The sequence below is a fragment of the Aotus nancymaae genome, unplaced genomic scaffold (assembly GCF_030222135.1).
Source record: "Aotus nancymaae isolate 86718 unplaced genomic scaffold, 86718_ANA_hifiasm-v0.15.2.pri h1tg000028l, whole genome shotgun sequence".
Lineage (NCBI taxonomy): Eukaryota > Metazoa > Chordata > Mammalia > Primates > Aotidae > Aotus > Aotus nancymaae.
In genome coordinates, this window is record NW_026988441.1 from 14,672,748 (window position 1) to 14,687,806 (window position 15,059).

Consider the following 15,059-nt stretch of genomic DNA (forward strand, 5'->3'; position numbering starts at 1 on the left):
GAGAAAGCCGGTGTCTACTAAAAATACAAAAATTAGCCAATTGGGTGGCACGTGCCTGTAATTCCAACTACTCAGGAGGCTCAGGCAGGAGAACTGTCTGAACCTGGGAGGTGGAGGTTGCAGTGAGCCGAGATTGTACCACCATACTCCAGCCTCGGTGAGAGCCAGACCTTGTCTCAAAAAAAAAAAAAAAAAATTCCAGAAAGTGTCCCTGGAGTGTACTTTCCAAGCTTCTGTCACCTCTCCCCAATCTTTCCTGGCATCCCCCATTTCAGCTGGGGATCTAAATGATTAAACTCCCTCCCCATCCCTGGGATGGGGTCTGTAATCTGGATGTAGCCATTTCCATCAGTTTGTCTTGTTAGCCACAGTGATTGTGTTTGTTATGGGCATATGACCTAGCTCAGTTCAATCAGAATGATCCTCAGTCCTGAACATCTTGGGAAAAAGATGCTGGTTTTCTTTCTACTGGAGAAAAATGAAGCCTGAAGCCTGAAGCCTGGGATGCTGCTAGACCTGTCCTGGATTTAGTAAACAGGCTATCTCATCAGCTGAAGGGAGACCTGAAATATTAAAAACCAAAAACCAAAAACCAAAAAACGTAAGGCTGGGCTTTGTGGCTCATGCCTGTAATCCCAGCACTTTGGGAGGCCGAGGCAGGCAGATCACCTAAGGTTAGGAGTTTGAGACCAGCCTGGACAACATGGTGAAACCCTGTCTCTACGAAAAATACAAAAATTAGCCGGGCATGGTGGTGCGCGCCTGTAATCCCAGCTACTTGGGAGGCTGAGGCAGAAGAATCACTTGAACCTGAGAGGGGGAGGTTGCACTGAACTGAGATCATGCGATTGCACTCCAGCCTGCATGACAGAGCGAGAGTCCATCTCAAAAAAACAAACAAAAAACCAACTAAGAGGTTACTGATGTCTTAAGCTGCTAGATCAAACATAACCTGAAGCCTCACCACTAACCCTAGACTTGCCAGTTTTGTAAGCTCATAAATTCGCCATTGTTCAAGCCAGCATGAGTTGAGTATTTGGTTATTTACCACCAAAAGTGTCTGATAGATACCATGAGGCTGAAATAAAATTGTATGTCTCCAAAGACTGAAGAACTAGAAGGAAAATTAGTAATGGCGGGAAGAATGGAGTGCTATAGACTGGCTGGAGGAAAGTGCCAGGCGCAAATTATTGACAATCAGTGATTCAGCTCTGAGCGCCACAATGCAGATTATTGAACTTGAATTATGTGCAATAAAAAATTCAATTTAATGCTGTCCCAATAGAAAGGTGTCTTGTGACCCACTGCTTGAGACCCCTAGTCTATTACAAACACTACTTCAGGAATTTAAGAAATAACAAAAAGCTTTGGAGAATATATTTGTGAGTATAAGTCAAACATGATCTAGGAACTGGATCACTCATACATTCCTGGTGGGAATGGAAAAATGGAGCAGCCATTCTGAATACAGTTCGGCTGTTTCCTGTAAAATGAAATATGCAACTCCTAGTCAGCCCAGAAAGGTAGGCCTGGATATTTATTCCAGAGCAAAAGAAAAAAAAAGAAATTAAAATATTGATAAATTTAAATATTCCAACGATCATCTCCTCAGTTCCCATGCTCTCTCCAGTGATAACGAACACACTATTAATCAGTTTGGGACACATCCTTGCACACTGTTTTATACATTTTTAAACATTTTATGTATTACCCATGTTTTATATATTTGCATAATACATGTATAGCTCCCAAGGAAATCTGTGTGATTGTTTTAATTAGAGTTTTTACTTTGACATAATGGTGGATTCACATGCAATTGTAAGAGATAATGCCAAGAGGTGGCCGTGGGTCCTGGCGGCCGTGAGGTGGGCGGCTTTGGGTCTGTCGGAGGGGGCAAGCGCGCAGTGGTCCCGGCGGGGAACCCACGTGATGTGGGCGGCTTTGGGTCTGTCGGAGGGGGCAAGTGCGCAGTGGTCCCGGTGGGGGACCCACGTGAGGTGGGCGGCTTTGGGTCTGTCGGAGGGGGCAAGCGCGCAGTGGTCCCGGCGGGGGACCCACGTGAGGTGGGCGGCTTTGGGTCTGTCGGAGGGGGCAAGCGCACAGTGGTCCTGGCGGCGCCCTGTTGTTCTGCAGCTTTTTCGGGGGTGAGGTTTTCCAGAATCACTTTGAGCCAGGCGTCTATGCGCGTGCCAAGTGTGGCCATGAGCTGATCTCCAGCCTCTCATAGTATGCACACTCATTCCCCTGGCGGGCGTTCACCAAGACCATCCACTCTGACAGCGTGGCCAAGTGCCCAGAGCACAGTCATCCTGAAGCCTTGAAGGTGTCCTGTGGCAAGTGTGGCAACGCATTGAGCCTCGAGTTCCTGAACGTGGCCCCAAGCTGTGGCCATTGGGATTCTTAGTGAATATTCAGCAGCTCACTGAAGTTTGTCCCTAAAGACAAAGAAACTTCTGCCTCCAAGGGCCACTAGGTGGGCAGCCCACATCCACCCTAGATGGCCACGGCACTAAGGCCACACACTGGCCATTCTACCACGGATTGAGAGCCCTGGATGTTGAGACAGGAAGGCAGGGCATGGTGACTGAAACATCACGGAGGCTCCCAAGGCCCCAACTCTGAACAAGATCTTGTTTCTTGGAAAAGTCACTTATTTGCTAATGGTTCCTGCCTTCTGTCAGGACGGGCCTGGGCTGTGTGGCCACGCTGTCAGCTGACTTAGCCCCCCGCTCATTTGATAAGGCATCTCAGGAGGTGTGCTCGGGCGCAGCTGGTCTTTTGAATGATGTTACCACCTGACCGTCTCTTCCCGGCCCTGCCTCTGGACTCACCCCCGTGGGGCTCAATTCCAAGACAGACTCTCATCCTCACCAAAGCTTAGGCCCACATCTCCCAGGCTGCTTACGAGACAGAGTGGAAATGGAGGCTGCCCCTGACAGCCCTCGTCGCCACATGATCGGCTGTGGCTAAACCCTTCCAGGCCAGCCAGGTGGTGATGGTCCGTGAGCCACTAGAAAAGCAGGCTGATAGGGCAGACTCTTGGCCTCTCGTCTAAGAGGAGAGAAACCTAAAGCCTGTTTTACAATCTGTGCAGAAGTAGCTTGGCCCACTCTGGCTTAGGCAAGTGGCTGTCGCTTCATTATTTTAACCAGCACAAGGCTGGGGCCCTGAAGTTCACCTGCAGACAGGTCCCCAAGATGTGACTGTGTCTTACTGTTCATGCTCAGAGGTCTTTTGTCATAGGGGAAAGTAGGCGATGCCGAAATCACCCCCCATCTTAAGCATCTTAAGTAATTACCTTCTGGAGTAATCAGGTGGAAGTCAACAAACAAATGAAATGTGAAAAGAAAAAAGAGAAAGGAAGGAAGGGATGGAAGGAAGGAAGGAGGGAGGGAGGGAGGAAGGGAGGGAGGGAGACAGACAGACAGATACTGGGTACTTTTTACCCAGTTTCCCCTAATAGTAACATCTTGCAAAAACTATGTTACTTTATCACATCCAGAATATTGACATTATGTATTAGTCCGTTCTCACACTGCTATAAAGATGCTACCTGAGACTGGGTAATTTATAAAGGAAAGAGGTTTAATTGACTCGCAGTTCTGCACGGTTGGGGAGGTCTCAGGAAATTTACAGTCATGATGGAAAGGAAAGCAGTCACCTCTTACATGGTGGCAGGAGAGAGAGCGAGCGAAAGAAGACAGAGAACTTCCAAATACCTAAAAAACCATCAGATCTTGTGAGAATACCTAAAAAACCATCAGATCCTGTGAGAACTCGCTATCATGAGAATAGCATGGGGAACCGCCCCCACAGTCCAATCCAATCACTTCCCAGCAGGTCTCTCCCTCAACACCTGGGGATTACAGTTCAAGATGAGATTTGGCTGGGGACACAAAGCCTAGCCAGATCACACTGATACAGACAAGATACAAAACAATCCACCATACCACAAGATCCCTCGTGTTGCCCTTTCAATAGCCACGTCCACTCCTCTCCCTTCCTTAACCTCTGGCAACCCCTAATCTGCTATCTATTTCTATAATTTTTTCATTTCAAGAATGTTGAAATGGAAACACACCAGCCTGAGTAACAAAGTGAGATGGCCTCTCTGGGGAAAAAAAGAAAATTAGCCAGGCCTGGTGGCACGTGCCTAGGACAGGTCGCTGTCATACCAGCTACTTGGGAGGCCGAGGTGGAAGGATGGCTTGAGCCTGGGAGATGGAGGCTGCAGTGAGCGGTGATTGTGCCACTACTACGCTCCAGCTTGGGTTACAGAGTGAGACCACGTCCAAAAAAAAAACAAAAAGTGACTTCTGCTCTGCAAAAGGTGCTGTTGAGAGAATGAAAAATCTACCACCCTAGCAATCAGAGGTTGGTTAGTCATCATCCTGCTGGAATGGAAGCTCTAATAGTGGTGTGGCCGGATCGCGGCCCCCTCTTATCCATTCATCCCTCCTTATCTACTGTCCCTGCTTCTCCACCCTGCTCTGGGCCCCAGGTAGAGGGGAGAGGAGGTCAGGGTGTTTGTTCCCCGGGGTTCCTCCCTATGGGGGGGCCACTACAATTTGGCTGTTTCCTCCACGAATCTAAGTGACTCTTCCCCAAGTCAGGCGACCCCATGCTCGCCCTCAACCCTCTCCCCTTCCTTCAGGCCTGCGGATGAGGCCCTCACCCGTGCTGGCCCCAGGAGCTTACACTAGCTCTTGTCATTTGCCCTCACTACCCAATCGCGTTATAAAGGCTTCTGGTATCAACCCCACCTCAAATTATCCTAAATTGACGGGGCCATCTGTTTCCTGCTGGGCCCTAACTGATACACTATAATTAAAGATGTGGGAGAATGCAAATGAGAGATAATGGTAAGACATAAAAAGCCGGCTACCAAACTGTATACAGCATGGTTCCAATTTGGGTGAAACTGCTCACGGAAAGGAAAACAAAAGGAGGAACAGTGACAAATTGTTAAAAAATATTTACCTCCAGGAGGTGAAATACAAGACTTACTTTAACTCTCCAAGTTGTATGTTTCTGGATTGATGAAATCTTTTACAAGGAGCAAGTGTTACTTTGGTAGTCAGAAAACATACGCACAAATAAACACATGGAAAATTCCTATGTATTGGGACGAATTGTTCCAGAAGTGGGATGAGGGACAAGAGGATGGTGAAGTTATAGGTGATGTTTTTTTTCTTTTATGCTTTTGTATATTTCTCTCTCTCTCTTTTTTTTTTTTTTAATAAAGATGGGGTTTCACCATGATGGCCAGGCTGGTCTTGAACTCCTGACCTCAGGTGATCCACCCACCTTGGCCTCCCAAAGTGCTAGGATTACAAGCGTGAGCCACCACGCCTGGTCGCTTTTGTGTATTTTTCAAGCTTTATCCACTGAACATGCGTGGGTGATTTTATCTGAAAAGCATTTTATGTTTAACAAAAGGAGATGGTCTGAGACAGACACAGAGACCCGGGTCAGGATGCTTGTTGGAAAAACGAATGAGAAAGATGGAGTCACATAAAGCCAGAGACAGAAAGACACAGGAAGAGAGAGAGACAGAGGGAGAGAGAGAGAGAGAACAAAAAGCAAGACACAGGAGGAGGACCTGAAAAAAATAAGGGCAGTTACGGCACAGTGAACAAGCTTTGTAACTGGGCAGTGTGTGGGTTCAAGCCCCACCTCTGCCGTTTTTAGCTGTGTATCTTTGAACAGTTCCTTTACTTTACTGGGCCTCAGTTTCCCATCTGTAAAATAAGGTAACAGAACATCCCTTTTGTTTCTTTTTTCTTTTCTTTTTTTTTTTTTTTGAGACAATCTCTCACTCTGTCACCCAAGCTGGAATGCAGTGGCACAACCAGAGCTCACTGCAGCCTCAACCTCCCAGACTCAAGGGATCCTCCCATCTCAGCCCCATGAGTAGCTGGGACTACAGGTGGGTGCCGCTGTCAGAGGGATTTGAACCCAAGTGACTCCATGTTGAGTGAGGGCTGGGGAAATGAGGCTGGGCCTTGCTGGGCTGCATTCCCAGGAAGTTAGGTATTCCTAGTCTCTAGATGTTTATGGTTAAGGGAACCAATTGATAACGTTTACTAAACAGACCCAGACTCGGGAATGTCCTGAAATCCCGATATCTTGAGAAGCATTCTTAATTTTGCTTTAAAGATAGGCATATCGGTTCTTGCAAAATATGGTAATTAAGAAATTTAATCCTTTATCACAAACCCTTGAGCAGAGCACATCTCCCCATGATTTTTTTGTTATTCTATATATAAACAAGCATGGTACCCAGGGTGGCCCATTCCTCCACTTTCAGGAACACCCTACCCTGTCTATGGAGTAGCCATTCCTTCACTACTTTTTTTCTCACTCTGTCAGCCAGGCTGGAGTGCAGTGGTGCTATCTTGGCTCATGGCAACCTCTGTCTCCCAGGTTCAAGCAATTCTCCTGCCTCAGCCTTCCGAGTAGCTGGAATTACAGGTGTGTACCACCACACCTGGCTAATTTTTTTTTTGTATTTTTAGTAGAGACAGGGTTTTGCCACGTTGGCCATGCTGGTATTGAACTCCTGACTTCAAGTGATCCACCTGCCTCGGTCTCCCAAAGTGCTGGGATTACAGGTGTGAGCCACCATGCCCGGCCACCACTTTACTGTTCTAAATAAACTTGTTTTGCTTTGCATTGTGGACTCCCCCAGATTCTTTCTTGCACTAGACCTAAGAACCCTCTCTTTGGATCCAGATTGGGACCCTTTTCCAATAACAACACCATGCCCATCTAATTTTTTTAATCCCTTATTTTTTGTAGAGACAGGGTCTCACTGTGTTGCCCAGGCTGGTCTTAAACTCCTGGCCTCAAGCAATCCTTCCTCCTCGGCCTCCCAAAGTGCTGATTACAGGCCTGAGCCACTGTGTCCAGTCTTATGTCATTTTTGACAATGAAATTGTCACCTGTAAACAGAGTTCTTTCCCTACTCTGCATTGGTTGCAAAGAAAGAACACCCAATTGGAAACAAAAAGGCAGACAGGTGTTATTCCTGACTAGGATGGGGAAGGGGAGAACTCTTGCTCTAAGGACACCTTACAGCCGGGCGTGGTGGCTCACGCCTGTAATCCCAACACTCTGGGAGGCCGAGGTGGGTGGACCACCTGAGGTCAGGAGTTAGACACCAGCCTGACCAACACAGTGAAACTGCATCTCAACTAAAAATATAAAAATTAGCTGGGGGTGGTGGCACATGTTTGTAATCGCAGCTACCTGGGAGGCTGAGGCAGGAGACTCGCTTAAACCCGGGAGGCGGAGGTTGCAGTGAGCCGAGATGGTGCCACTGCACTCCAGCTTGGGCCACAGAGGGAGACTCAACAAGAGCAAAACTCCATCTAAAAAAAAAAAAAAAAACGAAGAAAAAAATACCCCATAAATAAATAAAAAGCAAAGATGCCTTATCGCCCAGCTGTGGAGAGCTGGGAAATTTTAAGGAGTTAGATGTGGGGTGGGGAGGTTTGTAAGCATGAGCAGGGAGTAACTCCAGATGCAGGTGCAGATCATAAACCCCCCTCTTCACATGATGTATGTTCAGCAATTGGTGAGTCTATTTTCCTCCATGGGGGGGTTAGAATAATTATATGTTAATGATCTAAAGGTAACCATGGGTCATCGTGTCTGGTTTGCACTTTTTTGCCCAGCCTTATCTTCCTCCAGTAATGGGCAAAGGAAGAGGCCTGAACCTTCTGTGGCCTTTCGGGCCATCTGCAGTTCTTTTAGGCAATGCACCTATAAATAAAGAGACTAGAAAAGAAAAACGGTTTAAGAAAATAATGAGGCCAGGCGCAGTGGCTCAGGCCCGTAATCCAAGCATTTTGGGAGGCTGAAGAGGGCGGATGGCTGGAGCTCGGGAGTTAGAGAACAGCCTGGGCAACGGGGCAAAACCAGGTTTCTACAAAAAATGGTGGCGGCACCCACCGGTAGTCCCAGCTACTTTGGGAGACTGAGGTGGGAGGACTGCTTGAACCTGGGAGGCTGACGCTGCAGTGAGCTGTGACCGTGCCACTACTACAATCTGGGCAACAAAGCAAGACCCTGTCTCTAAAGTGAAATAAAAGAAGCTTTCTCTTTCTCAGCTACACCTGCAGGGCTGCCCTGGTAAAAAAAATATATATATATATGAGATGATATGTCTGTGTCAATTACATAGAAGAGGGCCGGATGCACAGTCAACACTATACAAGGGTTGGTTGTGGTGGCAGAACAAAGATAAGGACAACCAGGATGAAGCAAAGCAAGAGGAAACAGACAGTAGAAACAGGGACAGAGACGATTTGGAAACCGAGCGTTGGAGGCTAGCCATCCCTGGCACAAGTCAACCTTGGGTTGAAGTCCTCACACCCGACTGGGATCCCAAAGGCCTGCGGCCAGCAGTGACATTCCGAAAGCTTGCCCGGGATGGGGAAGCCCAGCTGCAAACCCTTTTTCAGCCCTGCACATAAAAGCCAGCATGGGCCGTCGAAACTCTGTTGCCCAGGTGGAGACTGCTCTGGACGCCTCCCAGGGACCAGCGGACGGCAGCACCTGCCGCGGCGCGAGGCACAGAGGGTGAACTGCAGGGAGAAGTGAGGGCAGAGGCCGAGGCGAGGAGGGGACCGCCGCAGCTGTTTCTCCCCTGCGTGCGCTGCGCCTTCGCACTCCGAGCATCGCCTCCCCTTGCGAGCCTGACCCAAGGCGGGGGCTGGATGCGTGGGCCCCACTCTTTGGCCTCCCTGACGTCCCTGGCCTCCTGCCGGAGCAGAGATGCGGCCAAGTGTCGCGGCCGCGGTGGCCGCGGGGCTGTGGGTCCTGTGCACAGTGGGTGCGGCGGCCCCCCGGCGCTGCCTGCTCTCGCACTACCGCTCGCTGGAGCCCCGGACGCTGGCGGAGGCCAAGGCGCTGAGGGACCGCTACGTGAGTGACCGCCCAGCCCCTGCGCCCCCAGGACCCTGGCCCCGACGGGTTCCCACACGTCCGTCCCTGTCCCGAGGGGTCCTACGTCCTAGCGCTTCTCGTATGTCACAGCCCACAATTCCCAACACGAGACTCCCACAGGCCTCGTCGTCAGCGCGAACGCAGGCTCAGGGTCAGTCACAGAAGGGCGCCCTGCCGGGCGGACTCCGCTCCAAGTCGGGGCGCAGGGCTTTGCTGGGGGAGCGCGGGGTGCAATTCAGCCCCGGCACACGCCCTCGTGGAGCTCGTGGTTCAGTGTACGACACGCACAACCGTACCCGGCCAGTGCCTATCCACGTCCAGGAATCCCGACGGCACAGCGGTTAGGGGCCCTGGCGAGGGGGCCCATCCGTACGCGATACCTGCTGCTTGTCCCGCAGGAGGAAGAGGCGCGGAGCTGGGGTCCGCACAACTGCTCCTTCCACCCCAGGAGAGATCCTCCGCGGCCGTCGGTGAGGCCCGGGACGGGAGGCGGGGAGGCGCGGCCGGATCGCGGCCCCTTCTAACGCTCGCGCGTCCCCGCAGTCCTGCGCTTGGCTCCGACACGTGGCCCGAGGCATCGCGGACGCCCAGGCCGTGCTCAGCCGCCTGCACCGCCCAGAGCTGCTCCCCGGCGCCGGCCCGATCCTGGAGCTGCTGGCGGCCGCGGGGAGGGACGTGGCGGCCTGTGTGAGTGACCGCCGCGCCCCGCCGGCTTCTCTGCGTCCTCAGGCCCACGGCGAGCCCAGCGCTTAGCGGAAAAACCCGTCCAGACCCGGGTGGGGTCCTCTGGGTGTCCACAAAGCCGGGCTCGGGTCTGCGGCTGGCGGGGGGGGGCACGGGCAGATGCAGAGGGAGTGGGGGGCTCCGTCCTTCGCCTTCTTCATTTGCCCCGTGTCCCCCCTCCAGCTCGAGTTGGCCCGGCCCGGCTCCTCCAGGAATGTCCCCGGGGCCCCGAGGAGGCGTCACAAGCCGCGGAGAGCTGTGAGTGCAGCCCGCGGGACAGGCTTGGCCTGCAGGGAGGAGCGGGCGAGGCGGACAAGGCCGGGACTGAGCAAGGCTGGGAGCAGCGGGACTACAGGGGGATCCTCGGGAGGGATGAACCTGGCTCAGTCCCGCTGCGCTCCCTCCCGGGCTCCAGGTCTCGCCTCGGTGCCGCGAAGCCCACGTGGTCTTCAACCTCCTGCGCCTGCTCACGTGGGAGCTCCGGCTGGCGGCACACTCGGGGCCTTGCCTCTGACCCCGCCCCTTCCGTCGGCCCCGAAACCTCCACGCCATTGGCTGCCCAGCGGCCCCTTTCGCCCATTGGCCCGACCAGTCGAGGCTCTCAGCCAATGGGCACTGAGGCACGAGAACGTCTCTGCAGCCTTGGACCTGACTTGGATCCTCTGTCTCGGATACAAGAGGCGCGTGTCCTTCCCCGTGGGAAGAGAGCGCCGTTCCCCAGGAAGCAGCGATATTTCCTCGGGGTGTATTGTACGATCCTCCAAGGGCTGCTGTAGCAGGAAGAGACTTGAGCTCTGGAAACCGTGGCTGACCCCAGGCACGGCACCAGTTCCCCCTTGTGTGGTTATCAGGACAGCCCTAAACCCGGGGCCCAACCCTGGATTTGTAGCCCCACAGCCAGCTTTGGAATTCTGTGAATCCGTGACTCTTGGATCCGGCATCTGGCGGGTACCATTCCCTGAGGGATTCGGTAGTGAAATCCAAGAATCCTTACCTGACTGTAGTTCTTTAGATTCCCTGACCTATGTTGTTTGTATTTGTGAAATTCCTGTGTATTTGCTATTCTGTCTCCTGGTTTAAATTTATTGCAGTTATTAAAGAGTGTTTTGATTGCATTGGATGTTTTCCGTATGATGGTTCTGAGGTGCACCTTACAGCAAAAATAGAGGCTGAGCCAGGGACTCGGGTGGCCTGAGTTTCAGTTCTCACCCTGCCAGTTAATTACAGTGTAATGCAGGACAAATTGCTTTCTGAGCCTGTGTTTCCTCACCTATAGGATGGGTTAGTATACTTGCCTTGTGGAGGAGTAGTGTACATTGATATCACGTTTTAAACTCTCCAGCCGAGGTCCTGGTATGGTCTTAATGAGTGGGTCCCATTAAATAATCACTCACATAAACACACAAACAGTTGTGTTTTTAATTTTTTCTCCAAATCTGTGCATCAGCAATCTGTGTTGCTGGATGCACCCCTCCTTGCCAAGGTCACACAGCTAGTGAGGGTCAGAATTAGATTTGGACCCGAGACCCTTCAGCTCCAGGACTCATGCTCTTCATCACTGCCTGAACTTCCCTAAGAAGAACAGCACCCACATGGTGTCCAAGTCCTTGGTCACACCTCAATTCTTGAGCAGAGCCTCATATTCCTGAGTCCTTACTTGCCTGGGCAATTAAGAAATGTTGGCCTCTGGGCGTGGTGGATCACACCTGCAATCCCAGCAATTTGGGAGGCCGAGGCAGACAGATCAGTTGATGTCAGGAGTTTGAGACCAGCATGGTCCAACATGGTGAAACACTGTCTCTACTAAAAATACATAATTTAGTTGGTAATGGTGGCATGTGCCTGTAAACCCTGCTACTTGGGAGGCTGAGGCAAGAAAATCGCTTACACCCAGGAGACAGCGGTTGTACTGAGACACTGCACTCCAGCCTGGGTGACCAAATGAGACCCTGTCTCAAAATATGTATATACTGGCCAGGAGTGGTGGCTCAGGCCTATATTCCCAGCACTTTATAGGCTGGATGAGGAAGATTGCTTGAAACCAGTGGTTTGAGGCTGCAGTGAGCTACGATCATGCCATTGCACTCTGGTGACAGGGTAAGACCCTGTCTTAAACAACAACAAAACCAGAGCAGGCAGAATCCTCTTGGGAACACACTTTCCTGTAGGTGATCCCCGAGTCTCCATCAGTTTCTCTTTCCCGCCAGCTGCTCACCTGGCTCATGGGCCCCGCCCTGCTCTGGGCTTTCCCAGCCTGGGGCTCCCCTGGTGGCCGGTTTCTTACCTGAAGGCTGTGTTTTCACTTTTCCTACATCAGCTGGGGCTGCCCTTCTGCCCGGGATAAAAGCTGCCCCATGGAGCTCAGGCAGCAATCACATCCGAGACAGAGCTCGAAATTGACAGAAAGAGTCGAGGCCAGGACACAGGCTGAGATCTGGAAGAGGAGACTGAAAAGAACAGAGACTCCAAACAAGACCCAGAGAGACCCCGGGTGACAGCCTCAGAGTGGTCCTTCTGCTGACGAAGACCAGAGATCAAGAATGAAAGGTGAGCCCCACATCTCTGTCTGAGACGCTCAGCTCCTGCAGCCCTGCCCTCAGGGGCAGCTGCTCCATCCCCTCAGCTCTCTTTCTTTCTGTGACACAGGCATGAGCAGGGGCTGCATGGCAGTGCTGGTGCTGATGGCCGCAGTGCTGACCGTCACTGGAGCAGTTCCTGTCACCAGGCCCGTCGGAGCCCTCCCGGATGCAAGGGGCTGCCAGATAGCCCAGTTCAAGTCCCTGTCCCCGCAGGAGCTGCAGGCCTTTAAGAGGGCCAAAGATGCCTTAGTGAGTCTCCCCCTGCCCTCCTGCCTCGGGCTAGCCTCCACCCCCAACTCCAAGGGTCACCATGCTTTCCCTCTCACCTTCCTTCACTGGGCTAGCCTCTGCCCTCCCTGCAGTGGGCTATCTCATGCTCCTACTGCAGGGGGCTAATTCATGTTTCCCGGCAGTGCAGGGTCCTCTACCGTCCTCCCAGCAGTTCACCTCCCCTATCCTGTTGTCAGCCCTCCTGCAATCCCCCCAGAGTGGTCTAACCTCCACCCGTCCTGCCAGGGCTAACCTGTGCCCTTGCTGTCTAGGAAGAGTCACTTCTGCTGAAGGACTGCAGGTGCCGCTCCCGCCTCTTCCCCAGGACCTGGGACCTGAGGCAGCTGCAGGTGAGAGGGGGAGTCAGGCCCACCCTCTGCCCTCCCAGCCCCATTCCCCAGGCTCTGCAGTGGCCAGTTCACCTTCTCCTTCTCCCTTGTCCCTCTCTCCTCTCCCCACAACTGCTCCCCTTTCCCTCTGCTCCCACCTGACCTCACCGGCTGTGCCCTCTCCCCTGTGCCTGTCACCTTCACCGGTTCCTCTCTGTTCTCTCCCCCAACCTGTTCCCCTCACCTGCTCTTTCTCACCTCTTCTCAGGTGAGGGAGCGCCCTGTGGCCTTGGAAGCTGAGCTGGCCCTGACGCTGGAGGTTCTGGAGGCCACCGCTGACAATGACACGGCCCTGGGGGACGTCCTGGACCAGCCCCTTCACACCCTGCACCACGTCCTCTCCCAGCTCCGGGCCTGTGTGAGTTCTCGGGGCCCGGGCACCCAGGTCTGTGGGCTCTGAGCAGCAGCTTGCCCTGTGCTGGCCCGGCCCTGCCTCACACACCACCCTCCTCTGCACACAGGTCCAGCCTCAGCCCACGGCAGGGCCCAGGCCCCGGGGCCGCCTCCACCACTGGCTGCACCGGCTCCAGGAGGCCCCGAAAAAGGTGAGTGACCCAGGAGGGGAGACACTGGGGCCTGGGGAGCCACTGGGAGCCCAGATCCTGGACAGCCCCTGACCCATCCCCTCCTCCCCTGCAGGAGTCCCCTGGCTGCCTCGAGGCCTCTGTCACCTTCAACCTCTTCCGCCTCCTCACGCGGGACCTGAAATGCGTCGCCAGCGGGGACCTGTGTGTCTGACCTTCCCACCTCCCTGCCACCCATCATGGAATCTGAGATTTTATTTATGCATCAACCACTTGTCTTAATTTATTGCCACCCAATTAATATGTATGTATTTGTGTGTGTAAACCCAACTCACCTCTGGGAAAATATTTATTTTTCTACTTTTTATAACCCTTGTTGAAATAAAGAGTGAGGAAAAGACACGGATGACGTGGGACTGCGTGTACGTTGGTTTGCATTTCCTTTGCCTTGCTGCCGTAAGAAATTACCCCAAAGGCAGCATCTTCCAAAGACACAGTTGATGAGCTGGGGGTCTGACGTCAGAGGCTCGCTGGCCCTGGCGGTTTCTCTCTTGCGGGGCTCACAGGCTGGAATCCGAGCGTTGCTGCTGGGTTCTTACTGGGGGCTCTGGGAAAAAGCTCATTTCAGGGTCAGTCACATTGTTGGCAGATCATTATTCGTTGCTGCTGTAGGACGGAGGTTCCTGCCCTCCTTCTGGCTGTGGGTCCATCCTGGCTCTGCTGAAAGAGATCTCCACTCCTCTCGCTGGGCTAACCTCCACCCTCCCTGCAGTGGGCTATCTCCTGCTCCTACTGCAGGGGCTGATTGGTGTCCTCCTGCAGCAGAGGGTCCTCTCACATCCTCCCGGAAGTTAACTTCCCCTATCCTGTTGTCAGTCATCCTCTAATCCCACTGGGGTGGTCTAACCTCCATCTCTTCTGCTGGGGGCTAACCTGTGCCCTTGCTCTCTAGGAAGAGTCGCTCCTGCTGATGGACTGCAGGTGCCGCTCCTGCCCCTTCCTCAGGACCTGAGATCAGAGGCAAAATACATAATGTATCCTATCCCCCGTGACAGTGGAGGACAGAATGATTTCACTGCCCTGAAAACTCACTGCTCTTCTCCATCCATGTTTCTCCCACTCTCCATGGTCCCTGCCCATTGGACCCTCCATCTCAGAGCCAGCAACACTGCCCCAAACCTTCTCATGCTTGGAACCTCTCTAACCTCTCCTGCCATGCTGCCCTTGTGCTTCCAGCTACAGAAAGTCTTCCACGTTTCAGGGCTCAGGTTATGAGATTGGCATCCAGGAAGATTCCCCAGTGACAATTCACACACCACAATCACATCTGCAAAGCTCCTTTGCCGAGTGACCTAAGATACACACCAGGTCCAGGGATGAGGTGCTGGGCATCTTTGGGGTGGCATCTCTGGCTTCCTACAGTGTATGTGTGATTGTGTTTCTGATTGTGTGTCATTGTAGTTGTGGGATTGTGTGTGTGTCCTCTCCACCTCAGCATGTGTGAGGGGTCATTTAGAATGCATTGTGCTAGGCTGGGTACAGTGGCTCACACCTGTAATCCTGGCACTTTGGGAGGCCGAGGTGGGTGGATCACCTGAGGTCAGGAGTTTGGACCAGCCTGG

General features: G+C 52.8%; 2 protein-coding genes and 1 pseudogene across 2 annotated transcripts; all 3 read left to right on the forward strand.

The window, feature by feature from the left end:
* The first annotated feature begins 1,797 nt into the window (after positions 1-1,797).
* LOC105707607 (methionine-R-sulfoxide reductase B1-like) lies at positions 1,798-2,473 on the forward strand (annotated as a pseudogene).
* Positions 2,474-8,506: 6,033 nt separating this feature from the next.
* On the forward strand, positions 8,507-11,004 carry LOC105707795 (interferon lambda-4). The gene is made up of 5 exons (XM_012438856.2): positions 8,507-8,931; positions 9,351-9,422; positions 9,496-9,639; positions 9,859-9,933; positions 10,091-11,004. Exons 1-5 carry the CDS (start codon positions 8,782-8,784, stop codon positions 10,187-10,189), a joined length of 540 nt encoding a protein of 179 aa, XP_012294279.2. The 5' UTR covers positions 8,507-8,781; the 3' UTR covers positions 10,190-11,004.
* Positions 11,005-12,042: 1,038 nt separating this feature from the next.
* On the forward strand, positions 12,043-13,839 carry IFNL3 (interferon lambda 3). The gene is made up of 6 exons (XM_012438872.2): positions 12,043-12,222; positions 12,322-12,503; positions 12,797-12,874; positions 13,122-13,271; positions 13,375-13,458; positions 13,553-13,839. The coding sequence occupies exons 1-6, from the start codon at positions 12,216-12,218 to the stop codon at positions 13,649-13,651; spliced, it is 600 nt and encodes a 199-aa protein (XP_012294295.2). The 5' UTR covers positions 12,043-12,215; the 3' UTR covers positions 13,652-13,839.
* Positions 13,840-15,059: the final 1,220 nt, after the last annotated feature.

Coding starts and splice junctions, on each gene's coding strand:
- IFNL3 (XM_012438872.2), top strand. Junction 12,875..13,121: donor GGGACCTGAGGCAGCTGCAG/GTGAGAGGGGGA, acceptor ACCTCTTCTCAG/GTGAGGGAGCGCCCTGTGGC. Junction 13,459..13,552: donor TCCAGGAGGCCCCGAAAAAG/GTGAGTGACCCA, acceptor CCTCCCCTGCAG/GAGTCCCCTGGCTGCCTCGA.
- LOC105707795 (XM_012438856.2), top strand. CDS start 8,782: ATGCGGCCAAGTGTCGCGGCCGCGGTGGCCGCGGGGCTGTGGGTCCTG. Junction 8,932..9,350: donor AGGCGCTGAGGGACCGCTAC/GTGAGTGACCGC, acceptor CTTGTCCCGCAG/GAGGAAGAGGCGCGGAGCTG. Junction 9,423..9,495: donor GAGATCCTCCGCGGCCGTCG/GTGAGGCCCGGG, acceptor GCGTCCCCGCAG/TCCTGCGCTTGGCTCCGACA.